Source organism: Cryptotermes secundus, unplaced genomic scaffold (assembly GCF_002891405.2).
Source record: "Cryptotermes secundus unplaced genomic scaffold, Csec_1.0 scaffold548, whole genome shotgun sequence".
NCBI classification, from domain to species: domain Eukaryota; kingdom Metazoa; phylum Arthropoda; class Insecta; order Blattodea; family Kalotermitidae; genus Cryptotermes; species Cryptotermes secundus.
The window spans coordinates 2,076,326-2,103,752 of NW_019732380.1; the positions used below are offsets into that span (position 1 = coordinate 2,076,326).

At 36.7% G+C, this 27,427-nt stretch overlaps 2 protein-coding genes across 5 annotated transcripts; one reads left to right on the plus strand and one right to left on the minus strand.

Annotated features, from left to right (window-relative positions):
• The first annotated feature begins 149 nt into the window (after positions 1 to 149).
• On the plus strand, positions 150 to 6,300 carry LOC111867612 (carbohydrate sulfotransferase 11). 3 transcript variants are annotated; one of them, XM_023857609.2, is made up of 4 exons: positions 150 to 346; positions 2,441 to 2,525; positions 3,215 to 3,417; positions 5,418 to 6,300. In XM_023857609.2, exons 2-4 carry the CDS (start codon positions 2,451 to 2,453, stop codon positions 6,085 to 6,087), a joined length of 948 nt encoding a protein of 315 aa, XP_023713377.1. In that variant the 5' UTR covers positions 150 to 346; positions 2,441 to 2,450; the 3' UTR covers positions 6,088 to 6,300. The 3 variants fall into 3 exon arrangements, with proteins under 3 accessions (XP_023713377.1, XP_023713378.1, XP_023713376.1); XM_023857610.2 differs by lacking the exons at positions 150 to 346; positions 2,441 to 2,525 and adding an exon at positions 675 to 776; XM_023857608.2 differs by lacking the exons at positions 150 to 346; positions 2,441 to 2,525 and having other exon boundaries at positions 3,118 to 3,417.
• LOC111867611 (SUMO-activating enzyme subunit 2) lies at positions 3,402 to 27,427 on the minus strand. Of its 2 annotated transcripts, XM_023857606.2 has the most exons (15): positions 27,277 to 27,427; positions 24,608 to 24,762; positions 21,092 to 21,379; positions 20,558 to 20,625; positions 19,595 to 19,813; positions 18,761 to 18,879; positions 15,334 to 15,463; positions 14,993 to 15,210; positions 13,649 to 13,819; positions 13,352 to 13,434; positions 11,975 to 12,072; positions 10,022 to 10,184; positions 9,620 to 9,692; positions 6,560 to 6,602; positions 3,402 to 3,466 (listed from the first exon to the last, which is right to left on the minus strand). In XM_023857606.2, the coding sequence occupies exons 1-12, from the start codon at positions 27,418 to 27,420 to the stop codon at positions 10,030 to 10,032; spliced, it is 1,848 nt and encodes a 615-aa protein (XP_023713374.1). In that variant the 5' UTR covers positions 27,421 to 27,427; the 3' UTR covers positions 3,402 to 3,466; positions 6,560 to 6,602; positions 9,620 to 9,692; positions 10,022 to 10,029. The 2 variants fall into 2 exon arrangements, with proteins under 2 accessions (XP_023713374.1, XP_023713373.1); XM_023857605.2 differs by lacking the exon at positions 9,620 to 9,692.

The window sequence follows — 27,427 nt, forward strand, 5'->3', positions numbered from 1 at the left end:
CGCCATCTTGGAACCAAACCTCTCCGTCGATCTTTTTCTTCCCAGAGCTCCTCAATTTCTTCATGGTTTTCTTTCTTTCGTGTAACACCATTCCAAACTTTGTTCTGTCTCTTGGGTTTCCCTTCCATACCTAGAAAAATCTCATATCTTGCTGTTATTCTATCATCTGTCTTTGTCCATGTGCATGGCGAAACCAAATCTCGCAAAATAACTAAGTATGTTATGATTAGGAAGGAAACCGCCATGTTTTAATTTGAAGTCCGATCCATGCATTTGTCCGAGGACTGCAAAAAAACACGAAATACTACAGTCAAGCAGCAGGTTTCCTGCACATTGTTTCTTGCAAGTATGCCAAAAAATACTGTGGTTCTATACTGTAGCATCCTATTGCCTTATAATTCTATAGGCCTTTCTTTGGCAGTCTGTGAACACTCATGAGCCAGTGCCAGTATCACTGCATCAGAATTAAACTCCGACCCAGTTGATGGGGAGCACAAATACTAATTTTAATGCAAACCTCATTTATAACCAAATTTAAATTACTCAATTTTTCTGTTTTTAATTTTACTGGCAACTTTCACGGCTGTGCAGGTTACATTGCAAATATACATGATGTTCAAATAATGGTCAGAACAGTTTGTTTTACAAACAAAATGGACTTGGTGTCAAGTGTACAGTGATGACCTTGTGACTGAACATCACACAGTAAAACACACTACTGCTGCGTACATACAATGTTCAACATAATGCTAATTAAAAATAATGTAATTTCAAAGGTAAACAAGATAAATAATTCTGAACTTCACATGTTTAACAGAAACTGGAATTTAGGATATGCTGTTCAAATTCATAATAATAAAATTAATATGTATTCTGGTATATCTATAATGCACACTAAGTCAGGGTGAATAACTCCTAGCTCTTTAACAATTTCCGAATTGTAGAATTTTTCTTTGCTTCAATCACACTTACTCTACTCTACTCAAAACTGATTAACTGTGTCATCTAGTAAAATATAACTGCCCACTCATCACGTAAAATACATTTTCAACTTACAGGGGTCATGTGACCAAAAGAGAAATACTCTACAGAATGCATTTAACAAATTTTGAAAATGTTCATTTGCGTGTGCTAGTTGATTATACTTAAATACTGTAATGTGTTGTGTATGTCACACGACAAATAACTTTAGGTGGGTCTCGGATTTAGCGAATCTTTATTGAACACATGTGTTTACACACTTACGAGTATAATTATTATCCACTACTTCACTGTTGCTACGGCGGCTGCTATATTTCAACTGACTCCTCTTGTCGAAGCTGGGCTTTTATAACCTTGGTGGTTGCTATGCAATGAACCTTCTCACTGATATATTGGGTTTTTGGACTTCATCCATCGTCCTGGTTTTTAAGATAACTAATAAAAATTAATAATAAATAATGGTTATCTTAAAAACCAGGACGATGGATAAAGTCCAAAAACCCAATATATCAGTGTGTTATACACCATCGTCAGAATCCTATAGTAATGAACCTTCTGTTGTCATGCAACGCTTCGAACAATTCGTATCTCGCCGTGGTTTCGATGCGAGAATATTAAAATGCAACTTTACTGAGAAGCACTTCAATGTGCAATGGAATGAGCTATTTCAGGATATAATTACATCTGCAGTAAACTACAGTATTAATATTAATGTTACCAACATTCAGTCTTAAAATGGAATTAATGTTTCTATAATGAACACAAAATGAACTCTTTTTTTTTTCTGATTGGTAATGGTTGAATATTATTATTTACATGTGAGATTAGCATATTTCATTGTTCCCCCCCCCCCAACACAGGCTACATTATGATCAATACTGGCACAAAACACAAACAGTATCAGCTGATGTGAAAGGCTAAGAAAATAAAAATTTCTTTAGAAATGGGAGTTTCCATATTATCCAAGGCAATGCATAGCATCTTGTTTTCAATGTTTTTGATCAACATAACCTTAAACATTTTTAACCTATTCAAATCCCTAACCCCCATATTATGTTCAGTTTTTAACATATCTGGTTTCCAGACTAGTGAACTGGCTGTCAAGTCTTGCTGGAGTAAGATATACCCCATCTTATCAGGCACCTACTTCCCTTCCAGTATCTCCTTCCTCCCACATAGGAACATGAGAACTGACAGTTGCCAGTATTACAGTGATTCCTTAAGACCTCAGAACAGTTAACTACACGAGTACAATATTCTCTTTGTGTGCATATCAGTGTTACACTATTTCCATACCAGACAAATAGGGATAAATCTCAAGTTTCAATCAGAATGAAACCATGAATTACATTTACATTGTGCGGGCTCAAAAAGCTGCTAAGTACACTTTAATTGCAGCTGTGTTAATTGTACCATTCCATTTAGCTTTCATATCTAAAGATACATTTCAATTTGACAGGAAGGACAGAATGATATCCAAGAAATTAAACTGGCTTCAAAATAACATCTCCACTGTACAACCAAAGAAGTGCTACACAGAATCTGTAGGTGTAAATACAATACTTTGTTTCTACCTACTAGTTTTTCAGACTTGGGAGGAAGACATATACTTCCACAAACTGTAGAAGCTGGAAGAAAAGTCTTAACTTAAATCACTACTTTTAAGTGATCTTAATGACTTTCTGTTTGGAAAATTTTCAGTAGTATTGTTATTTAATGTCATGTTAAGCACATTCTGACTGTAACTGAAATACTAAACTTCAGTGTGAAGAAAAATTAATCTTGTTAATGTCATTTTAACTTTTGCCAAGCACTGTTAAATGGCGAAAAAGCTGAACTCTGGTAATAATGATTTTCATACATATGTTCAGCTTTCAGTTCTAGAATTCATACAGGATGTAATAAATATTAAACATCACAAAAATTGTAGATTGTCAGCCTTCTGTGGGGAAACATTATCTGCTTATCTGTTGTATCTTTAAAACCCAGTGGCTTAAACAGCTGACAAACTATTGGTTTTGACTGTCCTATATGAATAGGGTGGTGGCCATAAAGAGTACAATCTCTTTCATGTTTCAAATCTCTGAAATCAAACATATGAAAACTTTACGCAAATTAAGTATCAAATGCTTATTTTTCTGAATGATACTTTATTATGCATATACAGTATTTAAGATGTATAAAAAAATGGATGCAAATCATCAAACCAATAAATGTCTGTCTTTCTCTCAAGACATCACAGATTTTCAACACAGAAGAAATCAGAAACATCTGCTCACATATCAATGTTGGCCTGACATTACCGCAAAGTCGTCACTTCCTGGTAAATCATGAACATAAACTGTTATACTGCTGGATTCACAAAGTTGCTTCTACATCATGGATTGCGTTATTTAGCCACCTTGCCAACAGGACACACATTGCCGAATATTACAGGTAAAGATTGTTTTAATTCTTCAACTAGAATAAGACATAGGCTGACCACCTGAAACATGATACAGAATTATTGGTGACATGTCTACAACTAAAAATTTGCTGGCAGGGCAATATAATATATTCACACAAGCTGAATTCTATGGAACAGAGTCTTTCTTCAGCAATTGACAGTTACTGAGTTAATCAAAAAATGTCATGTCATAGAACCTGAAGGATTACCACCATAAGCAATTAATGGGCTCTATCCTAAACAGCTGAATCCAGTTCACATCTTCAAAACGTATCTTTTAGAATCAATTTTAATATTATCTTTCACAGTTTTGCCTGAAGGGTCTGATATAAATGATAAATAGCTAGTAAACTCACACATTTCTAATGCTTTTCCGCAGACTAGCCTTTTAATAATTTGGTAGCTTTCTATTTGAGTAAACAAAACTGCCTAACTCTCTTTATACCAGTAGACTTGAAAGGATACCACTACTTCTATAAATATATATTATTCTTGTTCTAGATAAATAACTACGCTCACTAGTCGTCGTCATCATCATCATCATCATCATTGGCACGACAGCCCTTTGTGAGCCCTGGCCTTCCTCAGGATTGCTCGCCATTCTTCCCTATTCGATGCTACATTCCTCCAGTTCTTTACAACCAAAATTCTTATGTCCTGCCACACACATTCTTCCCATCTTAACCTTGGTCTTCCCACTCTCCTATTTCCTTCTGGTTTAGTATTAAACATTTTCTTGATGGTTCTGTTCTCGCTGGCACATATTATGTGTCCAGCCCATTCAAGCCTTTTCATCTTTATAAATCCAATAATGTCTAGTTCATTAAATAGTTTGTATAGCTCGTGGTAATACCTCTTCCTCGATATTCCATTTTCTTCCATTGGTCCGAAGATATATCTTAGGATCCTCCTTTCAAATATAGTTAACAGTCTGTCACCCGATCTTGACAGTGGCCAGGCCTCAGAGGCATAAGATAGCACTGATCTTATAAGTACTTTATACATCACAGTTTTCGTTTTCCTGGGTATTAACTGGGATTTCAGGTGTTTCCTAAGGCCATGGAGACATTTATTTGCCGCAAGTACACGGTTTTTTATTTCATCACTGATATCATTTTTACAGTTAACTTCTGATCCAAGGTAAGTGAAACTACATACAACCTCAAATTTATATGAGCCAATTTCAATATATGTAGGTCCATTAGCACAGTCTTTCTTGGTTACCAGCATGTACTTTCTTTTATTTTGGTTAATTTGTAGATTCATCTTTTTTGCTGCTCTTTCCAAATTAAGAAAAGCTTCTTTCATAGATTTACACTCACTACTACCCATTCTTATTATTGGGCTTTCATCAGTTCTATTTGTTAGCAAAAAATAAGCTAGAATGATTCTAGAAGATTAAGAACAGAAACGTAATATGATAAAAACAGACTGCAATCTCAACATAATGAGAATTTATAAAATTCATAGAAGTTCTCATTATATACTCATAATTATCTGAAAATGGCTGAAATACATAATATGGCACAAATTAAAACAAACACAGTTAAGGTAATATTTATTCTTCTTGGCTCATTCAAAATGAATGGTTTAAAAATACATGAATTAGCTTTGCCATGTCACCTGTCTGTATGCAACAACTTGAGAACTGCTAACCAGATTACCATGAAATTTGGCACTGCAGAGTTTTATTAAAACTTATCAGTACGTTTCCACTTTTGTTAAACCCAGACAAAAGTGATGGACACTTTATATGAAGTTCAAAATGTGTTTCTGCATGTGTCTCACACATAATTCACACACAACTTGCTTAAGCAGTCACCAGAATAAAAACTGTTTCAAACAAAAGTTGTAAAAAGTATAAAGCATAAAAACAAAAATCACATATCTATGAATAAAAATCTTGAGTCCAAACAGCTGAATAACACTAATCTATAATGGTTATGATGGTGGCACTGGTGATAATGTTCTGTTTTTATGTTCACAACAGGGAAATAAAAGTTTTATCTCCAAAGAATGCAGAAGAACTTCACAGAATAGCCACAACAAATGATTATTATAGATTACTTGTGGTGAGACATCCGTTTCAACGTCTGGTGTCTGCCTACCGTGATAGAATTGAAGATACTTCAAGATTCACTTCACAAGCTTGGATATATGTTCCCCGAATTTTTGCTCTCACAAGGCCATCACTGAATAGGAGCCAGATATTTCATATTAGCCACCAGCAGCAAAAACTTTCCATTGTGCCAAAATTTAAAGAGTTTGTCGAATGGTTATTAATAATATCACCTAACAAATATGATGTCCATTGGAACCGTTACAGTGATCACTGTAGGCCTTGTAGTATTGATTATGATGCTATCATAAAAATGGATAATTTTTCAAATGAAGAAGTTAGAGTGGTATGTGAAATGGGACTAGAACATTTAAATGTCAGTCTTCAACATCTTCAACCAACTTCTGGTGGCTCGACTGATTTCTACATTACCTGTCAATATTTTCAGCAACTAATTCCAGAAGAAGTCAAAGCACTCTATGAAATTTACAGTCTGGACTTTCAGATGTTCCATTATTCACCACAGCTATATATGAACTGTGCACAAAACAAAAGTGGCTTAACAAATGTACCACTACCAAAATCTATTAGGTATGATTAAATAAACTGTGAGTGGCTACAGTGAAATCCCAATTCAGTGTTGCCCCCCAAAATAATGGATTTCCACAATGAAAACCTTAAATAAAGGACAGTAAATAATTGTGCTAGTAAGTATGATGTACACCTTAATATTAACTGGATATTTTACTCAGGTGTTTTATTTGCAGTAAAATTCATTACTGAATAATTAAAAATATGTGGCATGATCGAATAATTTCTAGATTCCAGTTCTTTCAGTCATCTGTATTTACTTTATATTCCATTCTGTCCTATTCAAAGTAATTCCCTTGTGACATCTACTGGGAAGTCATTGATTTCATCACTATGTCCTGTGTTCTCAATTTGGCAAGTGCAGTCGCTGATTCTTTCAAATGAACACATTTATTTCAGTGACTGACAATGAGGCTATGTAACAGGGAGTACATAAATATGTAAAAAAAAAAAATGTAAATCCACCTTATTAATCAACTTACCCTTGCATATAACACAGACCCCTGCAGAACACAGTCCCAGGATCTGTCAACATACAATAAATTTATAAGGGCCATACAGCAAAGACCAAACATTTCAGACCACATATTTATACATGATTATCCATAATGTGTATATATTAACCGTCTTTTAGTGCATACAGTTTCACTTGTCACTTCACACTACATGTTTTGGCATCATTCTGCCACATACGTCCAGCAATACAACGCATGCAGCCACATAAGAAAGACACAGTATATACACAATTAAAACATAAGAAGAACGACTCCCATAGAGGATGAATGGCATTACACATGAGTTTTATATATGACATGATAGATCTTAAAAAGTTTTAATATATAAATTTATTATTGAACAATGACGAACACACATTTTATATCATTTTATAAATGAACACTTGATGGCAGGCAGTGTAATGGTTTAACGTGATTAATACACCTGAGGATGGCAGAATGATGCCAAAACATGTAGTGTGAAGTGACAAGTGAAACTGTATGCACTAAAAGAAGGGTTATATATACAAATTATGGATACGAATAAGTGCAACAGGACGCTAAAATACAACATTATACATGATTAACTAAAGCACATGCTTTTCTTAAAAGCACTGAAACAATAATGTTACTTATTTCTTGTATGACACATCTTTAATAAACTTCTACTTAACGCTCATATGAACATGTTCTTTAATCTTCTGTATACATCTTTAATAAGATTCACAAAAAATGTAAACAACAGGCCATTTTAATCTCTTAAATGATATATGAACGTTAATGCACTGAAAAAACAAACACTGAATTATTATTTACCACTTAATTCAGATTCTAAAATTAAAAAGAAGTGATCCCATATATCTTTCCTATTATTTACCATCAGAGCACTGTATGGTAATAAGGCTTTTAATTACGAAACAGATCATAGTATGCATTATGCCATATATTCAATAATTTCATATGCTCTGCTAGGAGTGACTAGGCTGAGGATGATATGAAATGGGAGATACAGAATGACTTCATTGTAAACACAAATGAAAGTGATCAAATTTAAGTCTTCACTGCTTGCATGACATACAGATGACATCTATTAACAAGTCTTTGGGAGAATTACTATATAAAACAGTACATAATGACAAATTTCTCTATATGAATAGTTAACAGGAGCAGTTTCTCCATGGACTGTAGTCCGCAAGTGAACTATACCAACTGAGCGACTGCTGCTTGTTGGAGAACTTGGTGCCAACTTTTGCAGATAGAAGGTGTAATGTGGTCAGTGCAATTGTTCCCCACAATTGTTTCCGAGGGTAAGGGAAATGGATAGTCCGAAACATAAGAAAATGATGGCAGATCCAGAAAATTTCGTATATATTGCAAGTCCGAATGAACCTGACGAAACAAGGCGTATAATATTTGATAAGACATATATTGGTAGTCAAGTGTTCAGTTGTATGGATGTTGTAGATGGGTTGCGAACATACAAGATGAGCAGGAGGTTAAAGAAGAGGGTGTATTTCTATCCAAAGTGTAAGAATGGTATAGAGACGAGCATATTGTGTGATAAGACGACGCCAATGAAGGACTGTGTTATTAAGATGCAGCCATGTAATAGTTTTTTTGGAAGAGAGTGTACAGTTTGGGCCGTTTAGCAATGAAAAGAATTTTGATCCTAAGGATCCACACACAATGTATTATGCAGAGGTGTCAATGAGGGTTAGATGGTACTATTACTTTGTATTGTATGGTCATAATAAAGAGGAGAATTGATGTGATGTGAATTGTGTGTTTTTACTGTAGCGCACCCGAGTTCCTATATCCCGGGGGATGTTTATTAAAAGTTCAGGTGCCGAGGTCTACGGAGGGACTGTCTAGAAGCCCATGGAAAGGGCGGGACCCGTGGAGGACCTCGTAAGAAGATTTATTCGTCATCCATGGTTGTATGCGCAGGCTATTGTGGGACCAAGGAGAGAATGGCCAAGATATATACTGCTGAAAACGTTTTGTAGTTATTTAGGACAGCGAGACCTAGAAAAATTGGCAGTGTTTTATATTGGTAATGGTCTGGTGGATAATGCTATAGTATATTTACTGTACAAGTTGAATAGGTATATAAATGGACAGAAGGAGACATATTTAAGGCATTTTTTTATTTTATTGAGAGGAGATGAACGTGTGAGAGGAAGGTATACGTTTTATCACGTAAGAAGGCGAAGGGTAGTTGATCTGGAAGGAAATTTGCGTGGAGTTGGTATCCCTGTTGGTGGTGGTGTAAGAGGGAGGGGTAGTGGAGGTGGCGGTGTGACGTCATATCCGGGATTGGATGTGGAGTGTGTTCGCTTCTACACTGGAGACGCTATTTCCTTGAAATAGCTCCTCAATTATCCTCACGAGGCTGAGAGGACCCCATTCCAGAAAAACTACTTCTCAGATAATTTGGTAGCGCCGGGAATCGAACCCAGGTCCTCTTGATCTGCAGCCAGGAACTCTGACCACTAGACCACAGAGGAGCAGTTTCTACAAAAATATGTGTAAATATCATTACATAATCGGCAGAATCAAATTGATTTCTAAAATAATAAATGATGTTTGTAATAAATATAATTTTTGTGTGGAAACAATTTCTGGCAGAGAGAAAATGTGTATATTGATTGCTCCATCACCAACAATCATAGTAAATTGAGGTACAAGTTCTGAAAGGTCAAACTTCTCATGCTGAATGAGGGCATTAACATAATTTAAATTCACTAAATACAAGAAAATAGTCCACTTTTCATACTTGCCTTTGTTTTGAGCCAGAAAAAAAAATTCACTAAAATTGAGAACATTAAATCAGTAATTTACTGTATTAACACAGTATGGGTGTAAGATGTGTGCTAGATCATGTAAAGGAATATATTTCATAAATTATAATTATTATTTTTAAAAAACTTGTATTTATTTCTTTTTCCCCCACTTTCATTCAGTGGTAATATGGTTAATTTGAAAAGCAATTTACAGCAGAACTTCATAATAAGAGTTTAATGTTTATACATACTTTCATTCACTTACATTCGACTGGCATTTTTTTCATAGCTGCCTTAGAAAACCACCTCTTTTTTTATTTGGTGCATTTCATCAATTTCTGTAGGAATAAAATTGTTGTCTTTAAAATCAGCATGTAGAAGTAAAAGTAAAGTTATCTCTCTGCTTAATTACTTAAGCACTAACCATAAAGACATATGAGAGTGTGGTGGTATAGCTCCACCTTCCTCAACTTTTGCACTAGATGGAAGTGAGGGGTTGGCTTCATGCCTGTTGTTTTACTCCCAGGGAAAGAGCCCCCCATACCCAATGAATAGGAAGGTGTGTAGGCCCCAGGGTCAGTCTGGGCACTGCTGGGAATCGAACCCAGACCATCCAGCCTGTGGCCTATCACTATACCAACTGCAGTTTTGTAACACTTGCCATTACCTGTCCTCTCAAATAACCACAATAACATCTTCAGTTCTGCGCTTCTTTGAAATGCCACCTTCTGTTTCACCATCTGTTTTTCTCTTCTTGGAATCAAACTGCTGGGAACTATCATCATCTTCCTCCACCACTTGTAGTATATCATCATCTTGATCTGGTTCACCTAAAAAGAAAAAAAGGGAAAGGTATCCCTGTAACAGGCTGTGAAGGCCCATAGGGTTGTGAGATGCTGAGGGGCCCATATTATCTAGACGATCGGCTCAAAGATGGTGATAAGGCTATCAGCCTTATGCGCCAGCCGTCCTTTACTCCCCAGGAAAATTATTTAATTAATTCCTGGTACTCATTTCTGTTAAAGGCTGAGTGAACTCCAGGGCCATAGTGCGGTTGGAAGGATTAGGTCAATTGAAAAAAATCGAATGACCTCATCGGGACTTGAACCTGTGACCTTCCGGCTTTTAGCATAGTGCCTCAACCAGCTACGCTACAGCACATTAAAATACTAAAAACTCCATATGCATGAGGCTTTGCATCAGAGAACTATCGGAATAGAAGTCAGCACTGGAGAGACAAATTCTCCATATGGTACCAACACAAGAAACACAAATTTTCCCACTCAATCTACACTGGATTCGATTGTTTTTTGACTTCTTGCAGATTGTCTGTACTGTGCTTGGCTTGTATACCCTATATGGTGTTGGTACAGGTGTCTAAGAGAGTAGGTTTTACCTCAAGACAGAGACAGACTCCAGTCTCCAAAATGCTGTGTTTTTAAATAAAAACAGGAAGATGGATATTGCCAAAAAACATAATATTTGTATTGATGTATCATCATTACAAACTTTTCGATCTTATGTTCATAAGAACCCTCCACTGGTCCCTATCCTAAGCCAGATGAATCCAGTCTATACCATCCCATCCTATTTCTCCAAGATTCATCTTAATGTTATCCTCCAACCTACATCTAGATCTCCCTAGTGATCTCTTTCCTTCTGTCTTTTCCATCAAAACCATACATGCATTTCTCTATGGTGAGAAGCTGGTGACTAACTGCCTGAGTTATGACATGGCCAGATGGGGGTACATGCTAAAGACAGTGATTTATTAGCTACTTATCATACTGAGTTTCAATTCACATTTATCTTAGACATGCTGCCAATTTCTAACTCACTAAGCAGTGCTGCATATGGGATCCACCTGAACAACTCTCACACCTTACAGGATCAGAGTTGTAAAATATGTAGCATATTATAAATGTCATTAAAAATGTGAATAAACTGAATATGTTAAATTAAATGCTACTTGAAGAAAGCAGTCTTCTGGGATTTGGCACCGTGTATATGTGGTGTTAACCGACGTTTCGGAGGAACGTATCGCCTCCATCTTCAGGGTAGAAGAAAAAATATAAGAAATATAAGAAAATATAAGAAAAGCAGACTGTCTGCTTTTACCGGTTCTCACGGTCTCTCCGCTTGCAGATTTCTTATATTTTTTCTTCTACCCTGAAGATGGAGGCGATACGTTCCTCCGAAACGTCGGTTAACACCACATATACACGGTGCCAAATCCCAGAAGACTGCTTTCTTCATAGTCACCGCCGTGAAAGCCTCAAATCTTACATAAATGCTACTTGATTTTAAGCTTCTTGTTCAATATTTTTCACTGAAATGTTTGTGCGCACACACTAATTGTTTGATGAAATACAATTTCAATATAGATTGGTATTTTTATTTTTTTGGTTTGGCAGTCCTTACACACAGTAAAATTAAATCTGAAACTTCTTTGTATTCCAGTGCTGCTTACATAAGCTTTAAAAAAGCAGTTACATTATTGTCCTATCTAAAAGTTGAGTTGCATCATACTGAGTAAACAAGCACAAAAATTAGTTATGGGAAAAACAACAACATGACTTGTTCAAGGAGAGGACCCAACATGCATGAAAATAATTTATACCATTAGCTGTTGATGATTCTACTTTATCATCATCCTTTGGTTTCAGCTGTGATGGATCAGCAACAACTTCAAAATCAGGCCCATCCTTTGGAACTAGCCTGTACACAAAGAGATAAGCATGAGTACCCATTATATAAAGGTTTATGAATATCACAATTTATAATAACAGCAAAGTTTCCATGTTAAAAGAAACAATGTTTGGTATGCCTCCCTGAAAGGAAATTCAAGACTCAAAAGTTTGAGATTCAATCTATGAAAATTGTCCTTAAGTTTAGTAACACTTTTGTTTTTAATTTCAAAATTATCACTTCAATTTGAGGTTACCTACATCGGACAGCTGTGGCAGTGTACATGTGAAATAACTGTGCTTCTACATAATTACCCCAGGTGTATAACAAATTACTGTTTGTAATACTGCAGCAGTAAAATAAATTACTTTTTGTTGCACAAACATACAAGAAAATTACTCATATGCAATGTCAGCAATGCATAGCTGTTAATGTGAATAACCTGTCTCACACACACACACACACACACACACACACAAGAAGTACGGGGAACAATTAATCATATAATTTCCTTTAATACTATAGTTAGTGCCTCGTAACTTTAGCCAGCAGAAAGGTAAACACTGTTGTGGAGCACGCAAAGCTGTACGCTTGCTGTGATGATGTTCAGAGCTACTCCTCAAGCAGAAAACATTGCCTACAGAGACCAACAAACAAGCAACACAACGTACTATACACCTGGCAGCCTCCGTAGTCTAGAGGTAACGTTCCCACCTCACGACTCGTGGTACGCGGGTTCAAATACCCGGCAGAGGTCGTCGAATTTTTAAGGGCGGAAAAATTCAGGGAACAAGTCCTCCGGGAGGGACTTTAAGCTGTGTGTCCCGTGTCGTAACTTTACGGCACGTAAAAGAACCTCATATCCCCAAAGGGGATCACTGAGCCAAATTCCAGGACGTTTCCCGCCCAACAATAGCCTCTAAGGCCTCCAATAGATGGGGGAAGTATTATAGACACAGCTAAGCAAGTGGCCGAACTCGCTTGCTCGGCAGGACTGATGGTACGCACCATTTATCGGTAGGGTAAAGAGACTGATAGAATATCATAGAGGGAAGCACAATAGATCAAACTGGTCGCGGTGCATAGGGAAACCCACCCTCTCAAAATAACTAACTACTATACACATGACCACACTCCAAGATGCTACATTCCAAACTGGTAGTACTCACACTGACATAAGCTAATAAGACTGCCCCCCCAGCTCCACGCGAGATGGTATGATCCCTCTGCCACGGCTAGAGTTCCGAGGACCTAACAGCACATGTACTGCATAGAAAACAATATGTTCAACAGCTAGCTTTTCAGTTACCTTTGAATGATTGTAACACTAAGTTCATAGTTTTGAAGAAAGTCATCCACCTTTAAAATACTTCCATCTGCAATTCCAAGTTCCTAAAAAGAAAGAGAATTGAGGTTCCTTTAAGCATAGTCATACAGTAAAATTGGTATACTGGTACACAAAACTGGAACATAATCAATTCTTCTTTAATTATTTAATTTGAAAATCTGTCTGTCTTGCAAACTATGAAACATCAGTCTAATGATTAGTATTCCTTCTATAAAGGAATAAAATTACAATCTGCCTATAAAAACAAAAGTAACTCACACCAAGCTTCTTTGGATTATTCTCTGAGGTCTCACCCTCCTCACTAGAAATGATTACAGTTCCCTTTCCATCTAGTATCACATCTGGAGCCACCATGTTGAGTGTCTTTTTCAGCACCTGCTCCTCTAAATCCTTTACTGTCATGGAGTTTACATCAACACAGAGAGTAACCTGAAAAACATTATTCACGTCCTCGTTCGTCACAAGCTAAGAATTTGGTAACATAAACATAATGCACTTGAGCCAATTCTAAAGGGTCCTGACAATGAATCATTACACTCAACACTGTCAGCTTTCTAGGCTTTGTGTATAATCTATTATTCTGAAATGAGATATGTTTCAAGAGCTGGATCTGCTACCATCCTCCAGTGAAGGCCAATTACTCAGCTGGGTATGTTACAAAAAGTTAATTCCAATCACTGGAAAACCGAAGTCAATAAAATAATATTAGAGTCAATTTTACCGACTACACAACACGTTTTTATTATTATCACACTACATGTTTCGACCTCAAGAGGTCATCCTCAGGTGTAGCCATCACGACAAGGATCATTAACAGATCCAGCAGCATCAGAGGACGCGGAAGAACAGCGAGATCTCCCAAAAAAGTGAAAGTGCAACCAATATAATAAAGTTGAACTTTAATTCATGAACTTTTAACCAGTGGTAGTAATTAAACTAGATGAAGTGAACTGGACACAGTGGTGAGCATAAGTAGGAAGTGACTGAAAAACAAGTGAAAGTGAAAGTATAACCAGTGATCTGAGTCGAACTTCGATTCACGAAATTTTAAAATTTTAAATTTTAACTTGTGTTTTATAAGAAGAGCTTGATATATCATTGAGCGTAAGCCTGAATAAGATGCAGCGTCAAATAAGTGGAAAAATGAATGTGATTGCGTGTAATTATACAGTTGTTCATACACCTGAGGATGACCGCTTGAGGTTGAAACATGTAGTGTGATAATAATAAAAACGTGTTGTGTAGTCAGTAAAATTGACTCTAATATTGATTAAATACACAACAGGATGCAAGAAACAATTAAAATCAATAAAATAAGATTACTGACTGTCCTGGAATTAGCCCTATCTAACAGACCCAACTGAGCAGGCACCTCATATGAGGATGGGAGGAGAAACAACTAGGCGCACACACACATATGAACTGTATGCTATCATACAGCTGTACAAATATATCAGTCTTCTGTGTGTTTATCTGTGATTTCATGGTACACTTCCTTCAAATATCTAAGTCAGCATTCAACTAGAACCCAAGAAATAAGGTCAAATGTATTAAGATACAATTAGCAATATCCTTTTAATAACAGACATTATAAAAACAAACCTCAGGCTTTGGAGAACAAACATAGCATTTTGGATTTGGAGGATTCAGAAACTTCTCTGGCACAATCAGTTGGTTTCGGTGGGTTGGTTTTGGCCTTAAATATGCTGTCTGGCAACTCTCAAAATTATTCTTCAACACGTTGAAGGCATGCAGCACTACGATGCCAGCTATGATGGCATTTGTTGTCGCGATTGCAGGGATGATGTTGCCGGCCATAGCTTTGAGAAACAAAATGCACTAATGAAACTGGTGACAATAGTTTACAATTTATTTCTTTACAATTCTTTACAATTTATTTATTTCCTATTGTATTACTATAACCTGAGGAACATTATACTTACATTTAATATCAAAACGGGTTTTCTGAGGTATAGAAAATATGTGAGCTCGTATATTGGCACATGATGCAACAAAGTCCATTGCATTCTTGTCATCCTTATCCCAAACCAAGTGATCATCCTCTTTCAAGGACTGCAACACCATACAAACATACAATGATGATTGAACAAAATACTTCCTCTGTAATTATTTAATATATCGTCACGTGTTGGGTGTGTGTCACACGACAAATAACTTCACACCGTATTCGATATAACGAATTTATTGCACATTCGCTCTCACAATTACACAATTTACAATTTCACAGTTACTGCCATCTGCAGTATCACAATTACTTCTTCTGTAGTCATTTCCACTCACATGATACAACTCAATAACAATGGGCTTCAACTCACTCTGGCAAATGCTAGACTGCAACTGACTGGTTACTCAAGTCAAAGTCACATTGCAACTGACAGTCAGTCAGTCATTAAGTATTGGTGTCGAGCCCCATCTGCAGCTCATGACCAGATATTTATTACTGTTTGACAGTTACGGTCTTGTTTCTGTGGGGCGCCATCTCTGACGAAAGGACGAGTCTGTCTTTTGTATATGCTGCTGGCCCTTAGCAGCACAGTCTTTCTCAGGTCCAAGTCACTTAGTACTCGAGACCATATTTTACTGTCTCAGATTTGAGACTTCCCGTTTCGTCGCCTCCTATGACTCGCGGGGTCACGGTGGAGGTATTTGACCCAGCCTCCACACAGGTGTGACTGGTTACTCTGGTAATTCTCTTGTTATGTAGCTTCCGCACTGACAACACAGAAAACAGTTACATGATAACTACCACTGTTGCGTAACATCAGGTTTGCTGGGGAACACTGCCGAGACTTGTTTATTGCTGTGTAGTAACCACAGTGTCCCCTGTTACGTCACTGTGGGGGAGGGGGACGGAGTGTTGACTGGCCTGTTACCGTAGCAGCAGCAGTTGCTCTGATGATGTTATGTCACCTCTNGTGTTTACAGAGCGTTGCACCATCCACGTCACGTTATGTACATTGTCACTTCTCATATACGAGAAGACCGCACTAAAGACAAACTTACAAGAGAAAACATACAAAACTGTGATAGCTGCAAAAAGAAATGATGGAGTTCTAGATATGTGACACAACAGAAAAACAACGTGCCAGAGAGCAGAGAAGACAAGTGAACAGTACAGTTGTCTCCTCATCAATCAAAAATTTGCCAGATGATGGCCCATGTGTGGCCAAAACATGCTGCAAATTAGAACATATGATATAAATTAAAGATATTCTAAAGTATTTAATAGTCACTGTTAGTATAAATTATATACATGTAGTGTCTTAATGACATTTTATAACATTTAATAACATTTTAAAGTATAAAAACTACACTTCTAGTGAAGAATATGTTTTAGGTGTCTTCTATTTTATTTATTTTAAATATCGTTCTTGCATTACTGATGGTGTACATATAACTGAATAATACCTCAATGCAACAGGATGTTGAAATATAATATTATTCCTCTGTAAGATATAAAAGGAATATGCCCATGAGCAAACAAGGAATAACAGGGATCACCAGTTGTCAGAATGGCTCATAGGGTCAGAAAGCCCACATGCCCAGGTGAGGTAGGCGACCTACTGCAAGCAGCAGAACTGAACCTTCATAGCATTCCAGATAAGTCCTTCACAGACTTCAACCCTGATAAATACAGGAAGAGAAAATATCTCACTGCTTACTGAAGTGCATCATGGAATACCACTTCCAATGATGGGGTAGAAACAGTGTTTATAGTAACAAGGCTATGCTGCTGAAGATAAGATTGTTTCCATACACACAGAATATAACCCATCTATGACAACACTTGACTGCTGAGTCAAATCAACTTCAGCCATCTTGGATCTTCAGTATGGACTGAATGTTCCTCACTTACAGCCCTTGATATACAAAAATGGCTAGTTTACAGCTACCAGCAATTAGAAACTTATTTCAATTACCATAATCCAGAGATTTTCAAATGTCTTGAGTAAATTTTCCCTGAAGGATAATAAGCAAGTCATTAACAGAAACAATAATCAGTTGGCCAGGTGAACTGCGCTGTGATCAGCTCTTTAAATAATTGAGAATCTGCCTTCTACTGTGCAACAGGAACAAATGCAGCTGAAAGATGCTTATTTTCGTTATGAACAGAAGTGATTTTTCAGACATGTAATTTTATAAATTATTTACTTTAACTCAGGAACCCAAGTAGGGCACTCCCATGACCCACAGGTCAAAAATCATGGCCACAGTTAATCTTAAAAAGCAAAAATGTTACTGTATTATGTCTCTGTGAAAAATGTTTTAAGGCCAGAACTGCTTGATGAGAAATCTGTTGTAATTAATATTATTTAACACTGCACAAATATCCTTTAACAGGAAAATGTCTGTCAATTATAAATAGTTCTGATGAAGGTATGTAACGACCACCTCTGTGGTCTAGTGGTCAGCGTTCCTGCCTACAGATCCAGGGGTCCGGGTTTGATTCCCGGCACTACCAGATTTTTTCGGAGTAGTAGTGGGTCTGGAACGGGGTCGACTCAGCCTTGTGATGATAATCGTGGAGCTATTTCAAGGAAATAGAGGCTCCAGTCTAGAAAACCGAAATTGACGGCCGTGGGAATTCATTACGCTGACCACGCGACACCATCTATCCACAAAAGTTGGCACTAAACTTCGCCGACAAGCGGTGGTCGCTTGGTCAGTATAGTTGGCTTGCGGACTAAAATGTTTCGTTTTTTTTTTTTTTTAAGGTATGTAACACTTAGGATTGCTGAGATTTTGGATCTTTGCATCATCTAATAATATATAGAACATAGCACCTCACAATCTGTGACTGAGGTTAGCTCTTCCTTACAGAGCTTACTGAGCACGTGCCTCCCACCCTATCACCTGAAGATGGAAATAGATCCAGTTTCTGAAACGTTCTGCTCTTTAGAGCATTTGACAAATTTAATAATTCAAGAACATTGTAAATATATTTTTGTATAATCACCCCTAAACATACACACAATTTTTAAACCTATGACACTGATAAATGGACCTATTTTCAACATACAATTCGGCATAAACATATTTTATTCTTTTTATTCTTACACACCTGATAATTTCCAAAGAGAACAAAACAAGTAGTGTGACTGATTTAATAAACTGATTGAGTTATGGTTTTCACCTGAAATAATCAAGAAAGGTATTTATGACTGATCCTGTCATAGAATGGAATACCAGTGTAAGACATATAAGAGACAGATTCTACATGTCCTTTGTATAGAAAGAATCATTCATGTTTTTTCTGCATAATGGTAAAAACACTGACATTCTTTTCTGATGAACATAATGGTAACACTAGAGCTAAACCAAAATATAAAGATTTAAGCATTTTTCTACCTCAAATTGGTTCTTAAGATTTCTGCAGCTGTTGGCAAATATCTGAGCACACTCAGCAATACTCCACATTTTCTGATCTTTCAATCCACTTTCCTTTTCATTTCTGCTGCTACCTGCAACTAAAGACATTATGGAACAGTCTTCAAGCACTTCAAGCAAACTAGACGTAATACAGCACTGAATGTGAAAACACCAGCATGGCATGAACAAAATGGAAGGTAGAAGGTAAAACGTTAAAGCTATCCTTGTTAGAAGCTGTGAAGGCCAATTGGGCTGAGACATCAAGAATCCAACATCTTATAGACTGTCGGCTCACAGATGGCAGTAAGCTGGTCAGCCTTACACACTGGCAGCCCTTTACATCCAAAGAAAATTTCCAGTACTCCTTTCTGTTAGGGACTCAGTCAACTCCGGGCCATAGTGTGCTGGAATGATTAGGTAAACTTAAAAAATCAAATTACCTCATTAAGAATTGAACCCAAGACCACCTGGCTTGTAGCATAGTGCCTCAACCAACTACACTACCACAAGCCCCATGAACATAATGGAAACATTTTAAAACGTGTCCAAATATTTAAATAAACGAAATCACAAATCATACAAAGAGTATTAGGATATTTGATTCCTGGATTTGGATATGCTGATGATGAAATTTGAAGCTGTTAAGCAAGGAAGGTCTAAAGAAATGCAATATTCGGTATCTTCCTCAAAACTAAGAAATTCAACAAAATGTTTATATAAATAATTCAACCACTTTGCCAATTCTAGAAAGCACTGTTGACTTGTTAAACTAATCACAACTTTATCAAAGCATATTTAGCTTTCTCTACTTACCAGCATCTGGAAGATTCCCCCAAAACAGGGGTGTTGGAGGTATTCTCTTCTTCCACAGGTTGTCCATACTGAGCAAATATTTGATGTCATCATGAAACAACTTGTGGAACAGTTTTTGTGGATCATACTTGCATGACTGTGCCCAATTTCGTGTTGACACACGCTGAACATTACCATTCTCATTTGTGGAAATCTTGAGGGCATCCTCCCCTGCATCACCTGATCAGAATAATGACTTCAATTTATGTATGGCCAAGAAACATTCGGTCAAAGGTTACTTTGATTCATGTCATCATCTTGTATTTGGGTATTATGGCATTGTTAAGTGTATTAGTGACTAATAACGTGGGTTCTGGATTGGATGAATGGGTTTATTTACTCCTTATACAGACCACCAGTAATTACATGTAATTATAGAGCTATCACTATTTCTGCACTTTATAATTCACTGTTATACACACACACACATACACACCAGGTATCTCCTGGCAATGCAATTAAAACATAGAAACTAACGCTTGAAATCACTATTAAGTCTTCTTGCCATTTCTTGTTCAATCATCATGGAACCTCCGAACTCACTAAAAAACTTCTTAGCTGCAAGCAGACTGGTGTTATGTAGCTGCGGCATGGACAACGCAGAAAACACGGTTCTACTATTGCATAGCACAGACCACAGAGAGAACACACGTCACATGATACTTAAGCATTGTTGCGATGTGACATCATTGTGCCTGTGAAGAAGTATGTTTACTGAGCCGTTGCCTAGAAGCAAGTTGCATAATCCCATTGTTCCATTGTTGCTTGCATGTATTACTTAGAAACAGCTGTTTCTGTGGCTCAGCTGTTCTTACATGGAGCAAGTACGCCACAGTATGTTACCTTACCAGGTACATTCCACATAATCTTACTTCACAATGTTTTAGAATTACAGACAAGAAACACTGAGAAACATTCACATACCTGCAGCTTCTGGGTCTGCTGTATCTGGTGACACGTCTTCATCAGGATCATCTTCTCCAAACAACTGGCTGGAAAAAATAACGTATAATACCTTTACAGTGCTTGATTTGATGTTCTCTCAGTCATAACTGTGAAGAACATAACGTTCTGGGTTGTACTGCCGTGTAGCTTGGTAGAAGTCTGCCAATATTTCAGAGGAATGTACTACCTCCATCTTCAGAGTCAAATAGTAAGACCAGCAAAAACCAACAATAAGCAGGTGGCTTTCTTACTGGTTGTTCCTTTCTTGACTTGTTCATTTATCTTGAAGATGCAGGTGTATGTTCCCCTTACAACACTGGTGGACTTCCAATGAACTATACAGCATTACAAACCAGAATGTACTACTCTTTGATCCTTTTATAATTATTATGTATGACAGATGCAATAAATTATACAAAACTGATGAGAGTTAGATATAGTGCTACACACAGAGATATGTATGACCAAAACAACACGTGCATACAGAAGGTAATTACATACTGAAATAATTACTTAAAGAGATGTTTTGCCCAGACAATGCAGTGAATGGGCTCAGAGGGTGTGTTGCGAATGGTACACCCTGGAAAAGTTTTCTGAGCTGCTTTCGGCTGACACTCGTAGCACTGTGTCAGACCTTTCTTTATCAACTCCACTTGACCGTCGTAACCTGCTGTTCCACTTTCAATCAGAGGAACATCAGCTGCTAGACACATTCGGTTGACGTGGTTCCGAGCAGCACGATTGTCCAAGGCATTCATTACCAATGAAAATCTTTTGAAGAAATTCACTCCGTATTCAGAGCTGTAAAGAGAATGAAGCCACTACATTAAAAAAACTGAAAAAATACTAAGTTGTTAACAACTTCAATCGTGTTACTGGAATTCTTTTGTCATTTATTCTCTATTCTTTCTGGCCATATCCTCAAAAGTGTTCAGTACACTGCTGTGTGTTATTTCTTGCTATTTCTTTGGGCTGTGTGACAGGTGTTGCATATAGTTCTCATGCTCCTCGGGAGAGTGCAGTACTGTATAGAACTGTCTGCTGCAGCTTCCTCGATTCAATACTGATGAGTAGGGCTCGGATTTCTATGACCTAAAAATTTTGAAAATATGCATGCATTTATGCCCTAAAAATGGCAAAATATGACCTAAAATATGACAGAATGGCCACAAAAAATAAGTAAATATTTAATAAAAATTCCTAAGAATGGCAATTTATTAAGAAGTTTACAAAGTTATTTTGTCCTGAATAAATATCTTTAAGCTCTGAAGCATCGATCACAGCACATTGCTGACCCCATAAAGAGAAAAGCTGAATGGCGTTTTATTGAAAAGTGTACAAAGTTATTTTTTCTGAATAAATGTCTTTAAGCCGTGAAGCATCCATCACAACACAATGCTGACCCTGTAAAGAGAAAACATGAACGAAAGTATTGTTTATTTTAGCGTGAAAAGTAAAGTAAAGTGTGCTAATAGTTGCAGGTAAATAATTTGTACGGTACCTTAATCTTCCTTTTCAGTAGAGTTGCACTGAATGACAACATGCATTTTCAAATTCTCGAACTTGAAGGACCTCCGATTGTCACTAACAATGGCCTTGTATTTGGAGAAACTCCTTTCTACGTCGCAAGATGTCACAGGGGCATACTTAAAACAAGTCAAATCACTTGCGTCAAGTTCTAATTCACTGTTGTCAAATTCAACTTCTTTGCCACAAAGAATGTCAGAAATTGTACACAGTGTTGAATATCCAGGATTTCGTTGGAGCACATTTTGTAATTTTGCACTAATTTTCACAGCAACTTCGCCCTGTGCTTGATGTAGTTCACTTTCAACTTTCTTAACAATTTGTAATGCATTGCACAGTTGCATGCCCACAGCTTCAAGTCTAATGATGGATTTTGATATCACACTGAAATTTGATTTTATGTATGCTAGATTTCTTGACGTTGTTGATGAAAACAAATTTTGTACAGTTCAAATTGAAGATGAATCATCTCTGTCAAACTTCATGAAGATATTTTCAATCACACTGTAGTGTGTGCAATAATAATCTGCAGCATCGAGCCAAGTCCCCCATCATTTTAGAACAGGCTTAGGAGGAAGGGGTAATGATGGAGCCTCTTCTTTAAACTTCTGCATTCGAAGTGAAGCCTTAACAAAAATTTTCTTCCCATTTGCTATTAATTTATCTACATCAAAGTAGCTCTCTCGCACCTCTTCTGCTACCCTATGCAGAGCATGTGCGAGACACACTGCATGAACCATTTTGGGATACAGTACCTGAAGTCCCTTTGCTGCCTTTACCACATATGGAGCAGCATCCGCTAAGAAGAGGAGCACATTCTCTCGTTCTACCTTATTTGGCCACAGCAAATTCATCGCATTGTCGAAAACAACAGCAATGGAAGAATTGTTCACTTTTTCCAACACCTCACATGCCAATAGGAATATATCTCGAGGCTGGTCATCTTTCAGTATACCAACAACAACATTCGCTACAAATCTACCACTTACNAACTCTTTAATAAAACCACGCAACTTCACGCTATTAGAGCACTTGACTATAGGCATCTTGAAACTATACTGAACAACTGAAGTTATGAATACAGTACTGTATTGGACGGGTTTCGGGGAGAGGGTAGAAATTTACCGCTTTGTGGATGGAAAAATTTTTCACCAATATGCAAGAAACAAACTGGACTTCAGGTATCACTGCAGTGGAGAAGAAAAAGAGACACAGACAGACAGACATAGGCAGAGGTGGCAATTTCTCTTTTCAAAGTGGCTGATTCTACGCCAGGTCAAGAACCGTTACCCTTCACACTGTACAGTATTCCTTCAAATCCCGTTACACAAGGCCAAATATTTATAAGAAATGAAGTTCCAAATAACATCGTTGCCAATATTTGCAAATATATTTCTGAGCAATAAGTGAAAATCGCCTAAAATATGACCAAAAATATGATTTTATATCACTTCAGGCCCAAATATGACCTAAAGCTAAAATATGGTTCAAATATGCACTTATATGGCCAATAAAAACCGTATTTTCATGTTCACAAGAGTCAGAAATACGTTTATATTTAATTATACATGTGAAAAGATTCCAGGATAAAAATATGACATGTCATAGAAATCCGAGCCCTACTGATAAGTTTAATATTTTAAAGTACACAACTTGAATTTTAAGTCGTCAAAATTGAGACAAAAAAAGCACTGCTTGCATGTGAAGGAGCATTAGGCAACATGGCAGCTATCGTCTTGTTTATAAAAACTTAATCAGAGAAAGTTGAAAGGAAATTAAAAATATTCTCTATACCTCCTTTCCTCACAAAATTTCTGTTTGCCTAAAACTGAAGAGGAAATACAAGTAATTTATTTTCCTGTTTCCTTCCATAATTCTCATTTTACCATTTTGTTTAGACAACTATATGACTACAATAATTTTATTTTACCCTTCACTGGCATTTTGAGTACTCTGCTAGCAGCACAAGATAGAAATTCTGAACAGAATAAGATAAAGCAGTGGCTGATTTTTCATATCCCAATACTGAGTTTCCAATTTGGAGAAAATTTCTTTCACACTGTCAGATATTAACCACATTTAACACATTTTGGAGAAAACAGATGGAAGGGATTATGCAGGTAAATATAGTAACAAAATTATGATAAATATGTATGTTTACTCACGCTAACAATAAAGGCAAAGTGTAATATCACAGTATTACAGAATCAGGCAGAACTAAAGCAGGGCAAAGACAACAACTGCCAGAGGCACATATCACAATTAAACGTCCATGAATTAAAAACCAAAAATATTGCTGAATGTTGCCAACTTAACAGAATATGAACTGCAGGAAAGAGGGAAAGTGTGGCCTTTGACTTGCTCAGGGCACAAAATGGTTAGTCCCACCTCTGTCAAGATTTATGCTCCTTAGGTCAAACTGAATTGAACACGTGAAAAAAGATAAATAAATGAAAATATGGTAAGGTGCTAAATTGGGCAAGACAAATAGTATACTCTTACCTCGTAATACTGTCATGGTATGCTTTGATAGAGGCATTGGGATTAAATGTCAGTGCACTTTCCCGTGCAACTGCTGCCTTGGATTTTCCAACATGTTGCTTATGAAACAAAAACTGGCGATTTAAGTTGCTCACATCAATTGTGTCCAAGTCAATCTGAAATTACAAATAAATAAAAAAAGGAAGAAATCACTACACTGCAAATAAATGTAACAGTACAAGAGCATAGTCACCCCCTCACTTGGTCTTTGTCATACAGTTCCTCTATTCGAATTACAGCCTACTGCATCTTGTCTCTTCTGTGGAAACTGCCCACATTCAAGCAAATGTGACAACGCAAGTATAACTGCTTAGCAACGGCAAGTAAACAGCTGGTGCTGTTGGTGTCCCTGTGGTGACTACAGAGCTTTAAATGCCCGGACCATCCCTGACCGCTACCCCGTCCATCATATTCATGACTATTCCCACCAATTTTTCGGTCGTTCCGTCTTCTCCAAGACCTTCAACCCCACAGCTGACGCAACCCCAACCACGGCTCCGCATGCTTTACCACCACCGCCTGTAGAACGAACTACACGCTCTAGACGTTACGTACGTTTTCCTGTTCGCTTCAACAGCTGATGTGGGAACTGCCCACACTTCCATATTTCCTGGTGTTAATGTAAATGTTTTGGTGTACATCGGTCAAATGTGAGGCTAGTAGGGAGGTTGGTCTAGTAGTAAACATAGAGAAGATTAAGTATATGTCGCTATCTCATGACCAGGATGCAGGGCAAAATCATGATACAAAGAGAGCCAACAGAGCCTTTGAAAATGTGGCACACTTCAAATATTTGGGAATGACAGAAACAAATCCAAATTTGATTCATGAGGAAATTAAGAGGAAGCTGAATTTGGGTAATGCTTGTTACAATTCAGTCCAGAACCTTTCTGTCTTTTACCATCTAACAACAAGAATTAGAATATATAAAACTACAATAAAAAATCAACTACACCATTACAGATTTTGCCATCAGCCAAAATTTCAATGACTTTATTCTTAACAAAAATACGCTATTTGAAGAACGCATTTGCACTCAAATAGGAGAACACTTAATGTAAGATAATGGTAGAAACAATTATGGGCAGGCCGACAAATTGAACACATTAAATATTATTCTATGTTATGAATAGGTCTTTTGTATTAATTTATGATTGTGATAACGATAATCATATATCTGCATAAATTTGATCATATCTGAATATTTTATGTACAAATTTTGTACTGCGACTGTATTCCATGTTGATGGGTCCATTCTTTTTATGTATTTTGACATGTTCTATATCTTATGGCATGCGTAAACTGAAAGGTTCTATGGGATTTAAAATAAAGTGAAAGTGAAAAATAGAAAAATGTAAATTACCCACTCCTCTTTTATTACAACATCCACATCAAAGTGACCATCCCGGCATTAGCCTGAGGTACTGGCCATACTGTGATTAAATTATTGATCTTAAGATTCAACCAATGGACCTAAAATACGGTTCGGAAGCACTGGACACAGTTTGATTTGACACTTCATTGAGCAACACACGCCTAACCTCGACTCTAATACATACATACATACATTTCATTTCATTTCACAAGTCCAAACAAATGGACATGAAGGTCGTCATACAAAATTTAAACAAACACAGATAAAAAATAATTAAAACTAATTGTTTATGTTATGCTCCACATATTCAGAAACTGTAAAAAAAGGAATTATTCATAAAATATAAAAACAGCCTATTTTTAAAACTAATTCTATCCTCTTTAAGGCTTTGAATGGTTATGGGCAATCTGTTGAATAGTTTAATAGCAGTAAACATAGTACCTTTCTGAAAAGCAGAAAGATTTGAGTTTGGCAAATATAACTGCTTTCGATTTCTTGTATTCAAACCATGAACATCTAAACCTGAACAAAATTTAGTTTGGTTATCAATCACAAACATCATCAACGAGAGAATGTATTCACATGACAATGGCAGTATATTCAATTTCCTAAAAAAGATCCCTACAAGAGTCTCTAGGTCCCACTCCAGATATAATCCTCATTACTTTTTTTTGTAATTTAAAAACTCTAACACTATTCGTTGAGTTGCCCCCAAAAATTATTCCATACTTAAGAATAGAGTGGAAATAAGAAAAATACACCAACCGTAAAATTTTTTTACTCATAAAATAAGATAAACTCCTAATTACAAAAATAGCTGAACTAAGTTTAGGGAGAATATACTCTACATGACTCTTCCAGTCTAAATTCTTATCAATTTGCAGACCCAAACATTTTATCACAGAAACTTCATTTATAAACAAATTCCCACTAGCAACTGCCAGAGAGTTATAGGACTGTTTTAGAGCAAACCTAATAATATTAGTTTTAGTGATATTTAAGGCCAACTTATTAGCTGTGAACCAATTTATAATAAGAGACAGTGTACCCCTGACTTTATGCTTAAGCTCATCATGATTATTACCAGTAACCAAGAATGAATCTGTGCATCAAATTCTTATTATCAGGGCATAAAATGTATGAAGCCTAGATAATCAGGGCTCTAGTATATGCCCCTTGGAGTTCTCGAACACCAAAAATAGATGTGACGCATGCCGAAAGAATATATAAAATATATTACATTCTTAAAACTTACAATTTCGACATCTTCGAAACCTGAGAGAACAAGATTCTTCAAAAGTTCACAACCTATACCTCCTGCGCCCACAACCAACACTCTGGCAGATAATATCGATGATTTTAAAATTTCTTCAAAAACACCGTCTATACTAGCCGCCATTTTAAAG

Bases quoted from the DNA above. Each gene is read 5' to 3' on its own strand.
- LOC111867612 (XM_023857608.2), top strand. From the start codon at position 3,137: ATGCATATACAGTATTTAAGATGTATAAAAAAATGGATGCAAATCATC. The intron at 3,418-5,417 runs GTAAAGATTGTT...TGTTCACAACAG, and splicing joins CACATTGCCGAATATTACAG to GGAAATAAAAGTTTTATCTC.
- LOC111867611 (XM_023857605.2), bottom strand. From the start codon at position 27,420: ATGGCGGCTAGTATAGACGGTGTTTTTGAAGAAATTTTAAAATCATCG. The intron at 21,380-24,607 runs GTAAGAGTATAC...TTCTCTTTACAG, and splicing joins TACCATGACAGTATTACGAG to CTCTGAATACGGAGTGAATT. The intron at 15,211-15,333 runs GTAAGTATAATG...TGTTTCTCAAAG, and splicing joins AACCCGTTTTGATATTAAAT to CTATGGCCGGCAACATCATC.